The sequence below is a fragment of the Rutidosis leptorrhynchoides genome, chromosome 2, assembly GCF_046630445.1.
Source record: "Rutidosis leptorrhynchoides isolate AG116_Rl617_1_P2 chromosome 2, CSIRO_AGI_Rlap_v1, whole genome shotgun sequence".
Lineage (NCBI taxonomy): Eukaryota > Viridiplantae > Streptophyta > Magnoliopsida > Asterales > Asteraceae > Rutidosis > Rutidosis leptorrhynchoides.
Genome location: NC_092334.1, coordinates 237,214,058 through 237,221,503, shown reverse-complemented (window position 1 = coordinate 237,221,503; position 7,446 = coordinate 237,214,058). Strand labels below are relative to the sequence as shown.

Sequence of the window (7,446 nt, the reverse complement as noted above, 5' to 3'; positions counted from 1 at the left end):
TGATTATAGCTTGATTCTTGAAGTGATTTTTGATGAATATGATGATTAACTACTGGAAAAATACGTTCATAATAGTGTGTGTGTGTTGAGAGAGAATTAGAAAGAGAATTGGAAGTGAAATGGAGTGAATGATGAGTGGTAATTGGTGAGTGGGGTTAAAAGGAGTTCTAGTTAGTTGACTAGCTCATGGTAAAAGTTAAAATTGATTAGTCATACATGACATAATCAAGAGTGGAATCCCATGCTAGTTCTTATTGGTATATACCCATAGTAAGTACGTTTTGAAGCTGTGTATAATACGGGTAAGAATACGACTAGAATTCTCGATGAAAGAAAAGAATGGGAAAGTAACTGTAACCATTTTTGTTAAGTATGAGTGTTTTGATATATGTCTTGAAGTCTTCCAAAAGTCTTTTAATACATCTAAATACACTACATGTATATACATTTTAACTGAGTCGTTAAGTCATCGTTAGTCGTTACATGTAAGTGTTGTTTTGAAACCTTTAAGTTAGCGATCTCAATTAATGTTGTTAACCCATTGTTTATTATATCTAATGAGATGTTAAATTATTATATTATCATGATATTATGATATATTAATATATCTTAATATGATATATATACATTTAAATGTCGTTACAACGATAATCGTTACATATATGTCTCGTTTCGAAATCCTTAAGTTAGTAGTCTTGTTTATATGTATATAACTCATTGTTAATATAATTATGGAGATACTTACTTATCATAATCTCATGTTAACCATATGTATATCCAGATATATATCGTCATGTCATTTTTACAAGTTTTAACGTTCGTGAATCGCCGGTCAATTTGGGTGGTCAATTGTCTATATGAAACATATTTTAATTAATCAAGTCTTAACAAGTTTGATTGCTTAACATGTTGGAAACATTTAATCATATAAATATCAATCTCAATTAATATATATAAACATGGAAAAGTTCGGGTCACTACAAAAATTGCGGAACACATCAATTAAGGGTTGTTTGTTGATTGCCCTGCAATACGTTTCAAATAAAATGATTTTAGCAATAGCGTATGGATATAATTGGGCGATGGCGATGCTGTACGAATCGCAGACGCCCAAGAAGAAATCAGTTAGTGGAAATCTTAGATTTCCTTGATACATAGATGTTTCGTAAACTGCAATCATCCCTGTGGGAGGATTGTTAGTTCTCTCATTTTGAGCAGGAGCAATGGGCATAAACTGATCCAATAATGGATAGTTGATTTTTAATTGCTCAATCTTCTCATCAGTCATGTATGATGAAAACTTATCAGCAGAAATCGCGAAAGAAGACTGAGGAGTAGATGGAGATGCCATATTGAATGAATAAAGTATTTAAATTCAAAGTGAGAAAGGAGATAATGAAGGAAGAAAGTGAATGATAATCGTCAGAAAGTTGCAAGTGTTGATCTGCGTGATCAATGCTTTAATAGAGAGTTGGGTGAATGTGAATGAGTAAAGTGAAAATTGAATTACAATCGATCCTATTTATAGAAGTAATTGAAGGGATCAAAGTTATTCGCAATGATTATAATTAACGGCTATAATATAGAAGCATTCTATCAACGGCTAGAAAAGAGCCGTTGGGAAATCCTGATGGGACACGCACAGTGTGTCAGACGCAATATAATATGCCTTATGCGTAACGGAATAAAATTTTGCGGGCCGATTGAGAAGAGCATTTTAAATTACATTTTTAGAGTTTATTATGTTATATTTTCTTCGTAAATATAACACAATAAACTGGGGGGGGGGGGGAAACTTGATCATATATATAGGCATATATATGTATATTTTAAGTGCAAAAGGCAACTCAAGTGCAAAAGCAAACAAAACCACAAAAGTAAACAAGGAATTATGGGCGGTGTTTAAACTCTACGGAACCATGCACAAAGAATATCTGCGAGAGTGTCCCGCACAATTACTGCGGGTATGTCAGTGCTGCGCGGTTGTTAGCTCCGCGGAAATCTGAAGCCTATAAATAGGGAGCTTGGCCTCTCATTTTAGGTTGTTGATTCTGTGCAATTGCTAAGGTTTTTATGGTTTGCTTGTGAACACACCCAAGCCTTAATCATAATCAAACCAAGATAATTTGATCAAGACCGGGACATGGTGATTGAATACTTGAATCTAAGTGAAAGACGATCATAAGGTACCAAAAACATTATCAACACCATCATCCACCCCTCATTGCACTCATCTCCTAAATTAGATCTTAGCATCTAATTTAGGGTTGATCACCCACTACTACCACCGAGACTCAACACTCGACCCTTACGGGGTCTACTCCCGGTGTCACAAATCACCCGACCTCTCGAAGTCAGACACTCCAACGAAAATCAAAGCTAAATGCCCAAAACTTTCTAGCAACACCCACTATTCACAATCCACCAAGGCCGCACAGCTAGCCTATTAACCCTTCCACTCATCACTAATGAGATGCTCAGAAACACCAAGGCTTACACCCTTCCAACTTTGTCATAACCACTTACACGGATACGTTCCACATCAAATTTAATCAACGACCATGACTCTACTCGCACACGTACGTGGCCGACAAAAGTGCCTCTCGAATGGCACTACCACACAGACACACATGAAAAGTGGCCGACAAGGAGTGAACAACACTCGCCACACATCTCACACACACAAGTGGCCGACGAAGAGTGAACAACACTCGCTACACACCTCAAGCCGCAATCGTGGTAAACGAAGAGTGAAATTTTATGGAGTTACTCACCATGTTGCATCAAGTGGACAAGTAAGAGTGAATCCTTATGCCAGGATGTCACTCGCCACCTCTCTCACAACGAGCATCAAAACACAAGACTCTAGATAAGACAATCACACATCACGTACTCTCACATGGTGATAAAACAAACGGTACACACTAACCCAATAACACGCACACACAAGGGAACGGTACTTGCACCATCACCGTTAGTGTTCACAACACCCACTAGTGTACTTAGCACCGCATATCACTAACCCCCGGGTGGTGTATTAACACCGCGACTAAACCCACCCTTCACGCCCACGCACACATGAAGATATGGTATCGAACGCCCGAAATTAAACCCATCTCACATGCCAACACGATGTGGTATCGAACGCCCGAACTTTAAACCCACATCGCATCCACTCTCTTTCGGCCTCGATTACTCAATGAGTAGTGTAACCATTCTACTCAACAAGTACCACTGCAATCAAATAGATCTCATACATATACACATAACCATTCTACTCACTAGGACACTATCACATCCAATGTCCTATGGGTCTCACTCGAGCGAGCTTAACGACCCAATACCAACACAAATGCCTAAGCACAAAAGACCTGCACAATAGAGTCAAGGCATCACACATTAACTACACACTCTACTGAGTGCAACACAAAACGGAAAACGTAAGCCAACCGCTCGCTACAGATTATCTCCAATAGAGAATAAAGTTTATCTAAGGCTTACATACACACCACATGCTATAACAAAATGTACACGTATGAATACCGCAATAAAAGTACTTGAACGTCTTCTCGCGATGCCCGCCACCACTTTCTCGGGACACTATGCCTTGCAATGTCCTCCTTTACGGTAATTAAACACACAATGCCATTACCTCTCGATACCGGGCACTCCCAACACTCGTGCCCTCTTTCTCCACAATTGAAACATCTAGATGCACTAGTATCTGACACTCCTTTCCTTCCACTACCCGTGCTATCAATAACACTTTTAGCCTTCTTGCTCGGAGCGCTATACAATTTAACCCTTCTCTCACCTGAAGTATCATCAACCATCGTTGGAGCATATGATTCAAAACCCTTAGCCACGGCAAATAGCTTAGCAAAAGAGTCCACTTGCCCAATGCTAATTTTCCCACTCAAATCATCATTCAAAGTATTAAAAAAATGCTCCATCAACAACCTATCGTTCCTTGTATATTCGGGACAAAATTGGGCCTTCGCCAAAAAGGTAGCCCTAAGAGTATTCAGGTCCATAGACCCTTGTCGCAGACTTCGCAACTCATCACGCATCTGCGTCAAATCAGAATGTGTCCAGAAGTCCGCAAAGATTTCCTTCTTAAAATCATCCCATGATAATCCCATATCCTCCCCGACGATATCAATCTTACCATCCAACCAATTCTTCGCATCATCCCGCAATAAACTAGTAGCGAGTCGCGTTTTCTTGTCAGCAGGGCATTCACTTGTACGAAAACACCCTTCGACATTCGAGATCCAAACGGTGCTTATTAAAGGATCGGGATCTCCGGCATACAAAGGAGGTTTAGTCATCATGAAGTTCTTGTAAGTAAACTCCCATCTGACTATATTACCACGAATCCCATGATTAAGATGTTCATCCTCTCCACCGCCATCAACTTGAGGTTTAGGAAACCTCTTCTCAATCCTAGTTAGTTCACCTACACACTAAGGCACTAACCGAATCCCCGTCCGACCCGTACTCCTACAAGTCCCGAAACAAATAAGCACACATAAAAGTCTAAGTCTAGACACCTATCTCAAGTCGCCTAAATCCCTTAGACTATACTTTGATACCACTTGAAACAACCCAACCCGTTATTATACCATCCCAGAATTTGTTTTTCTTTTATTTAACGCATTAATATCGATAACAACGACACCATAGTTATGTTCTTAAACATTTTCAATGCTTAAAAAGTTTAAACAACTTTAATTTATACATTACATAAGTTTAGGTGTCAAATTAGCTATAACAACCCAAAACCCGTTTGACACAACAAAAGACACTTTCGACCCAAAGCGTATAACTCCAACATAAGACCGAGCATGATGATTGGTATTGCACTACCCAATCCTAAGTCTAATCCAAAAACAAAGTCTTTTAAAAAAATCCACAATAGTCCACTAATCCCGCACTTACCTTTGCCACATCTTCCACGCGAATCTATAAAAATATAAAAAAACGAGAGGGTAAGCTATAAAGCTTAGTGAGGATAAACATACTATATACATACATATACATAAAATGAATACGTATTACAACACAAATAATAAACACATACCGCATCCTTGTTTGACTAAGATAAGCTATACATAACGTACCACCATGTTAATCCGCAAGATTAACTACAACAACAATAATATATATATATATATATATATATATATATATATATATATATATATATATATATATATATATATATATATATATATATATATATATATATATATATATATATATATATATATATATATATATATGTCTACCCAAAATCCCAAGGTTAGCCCCTTAACCTCAAACTCATGAAGGCCAGCCGAAACCACGCGCCCCTAGTGAAACCGAAACCACATGCGATTCACTACCTTCACCTCAAGGACGATAGGGTTGGCCAAAACTACACGCGCCCTAGTGATTTCGAAACCACACAAGATTCACTACCCTAATTCATAACAATAATGGTAATGTCCGAAACCACACGCTACATCGTGAATCCGAAACCACAAGCGATTCACTAGTGAAGCCGAAATACACAAGAATCACTACCCAAATCACATCAACAACATCAACGGGTTTGACCTACTTGTCATTGTGAATCTGAAGCACACTAGGTTCACTACCCCAAGGGTGGTAACCCAAAACGCACAAACGTGCCACGTGGGCCTAAAACTCATAGAGTCCATCATCCCACGCACATGTAAAGTAAACTCGAACACACAAGGATCACTCTACCCCACCTACACCCATCTTATGCATATATACACGTATAATATATTTACACTCACTTTAGTGCCTTGATGAATGCAAAGCCAAATCCACAAACTGCCAATGGAAAGTACCTATTCCATTTAACACATAACAAACAACACAATTAGGGTGGATCGCAAACCAACCCAATTTGACACTTAGTGCAATTTTGACCCAAATGCACTTCGAAGCTCAACCAATGCCCAAACTAACCAATAATCACTTACTGCTAGTGAAAATGGTCCTATAACGCCAATTAAACCAAAACACAAGTATTAATTGCCTGTCTTCCCCAATTTGACCCATAAACCCTAATTTTTGCCCATTTCAAAATTAGTCTTCCAGATACACCCAAATGAGTTCCAACACTTCCATAATCACTAATCCTAGTGATTATACTTCAAATTACTAGCCTTAACATGGCAAAATTTTCCAACCCAAAACCCACCAACAAGGGTCAACAACTCCAATTACTAGTGTAGTGACCCGAACTTTTCCATGTTTATATATATTAATTGAGATTGATATTTACATGATTAAATGTTTCCAACATGTTAAGCAATCAAACTTGTTAAGACTTGATTAATTGAAATATGTTTCATATAGACAATTGACCACCCAAGTTGACCGGTGATTCACGAACGTTAAAACTTGTAAAAACTATATGATGACATATATATGGATATATATATAGTTAACATGATACTATGATAAGTAAACATATCATTAAGTATATTAACAATGAACTACATATGTAAAAACAAGACTACTTACTTAATGATTTTTAAACGAGATATATATGTAACGATTATCGTTGTAAAGACATTTAATGTATATATATCATATTAAGAGATATTCATACATGATAATATCATGATAATATAATAATTTAAAATCTCATTTGATATTATAAACATTGGGTTAACAACATTTAACAAGATCGTTAACCTAAAAGTTTCAAAACAACACTTACATGTAACGACTAACGATGACTTAACGACTCAGTTAAAATGTATATACATGTAGTGTTTTAATATGTATTTATACACTTTTGAAAGACTTCAATACACTTATCAAAATACTTCTACTTAACAAAAATGCTTACAATTACATCCTCGTTCAGTTTCATCAACAATTCTACTCGTATGCACCCGTATTCGTACTCGTACAATACACAGCTTTTAGATGTATGTACTATTAGTATATACACTCCAATGATCAGCTCTTAGCAGACCATGTGAGTCACCTAACACATGTGGGAACCATCATTTGGCAACTAGCATGAAATATCTCATAAAATTACAAAAATATGAGTAATCATTCATGACTTATTTACATGAAAACAAAATAACATATCCTTTATATCTAATGCATACACCAACGACCAAAAATACCTACAAACACTTTCATTCTTCAATTTTCTTCATCTAATTGATCTCTCTCAAGTTCTATCTTCAAGTTCTAAGTGTTCTTCATAAATTCCAAAAGTTCTAGTTTCATAAAATCAAGAATACTTTCAAGTTTGCTAGCTCACTTCCAATCTTGTAAGGTGATCATCCAACCTCAAGAAATCTTTGTTTCTTACAGTAGGTTATCATTCTAATACAAGGTAATAATAATATTCAAACTTTGGTTCAATTTCTATAACTATAACAATCTTATTTTAAGTGATGATCT

The 7,446-nt window shown here is 36.7% G+C and overlaps 1 protein-coding gene across 1 annotated transcript; it reads right to left on the bottom strand.

The window, feature by feature from the left end:
• Positions 1–3,315: 3,315 nt before the first annotated feature.
• LOC139888607 (uncharacterized) lies at positions 3,316–4,142 on the bottom strand. Its single transcript, XM_071871608.1, has 2 exons — positions 3,653–4,142; positions 3,316–3,371 (listed from the first exon to the last, which is right to left on the bottom strand). The coding sequence occupies exons 1-2, from the start codon at positions 4,140–4,142 to the stop codon at positions 3,316–3,318; spliced, it is 546 nt and encodes a 181-aa protein (XP_071727709.1).
• Between the last annotated feature and the right edge of the window lie 3,304 nt (positions 4,143–7,446).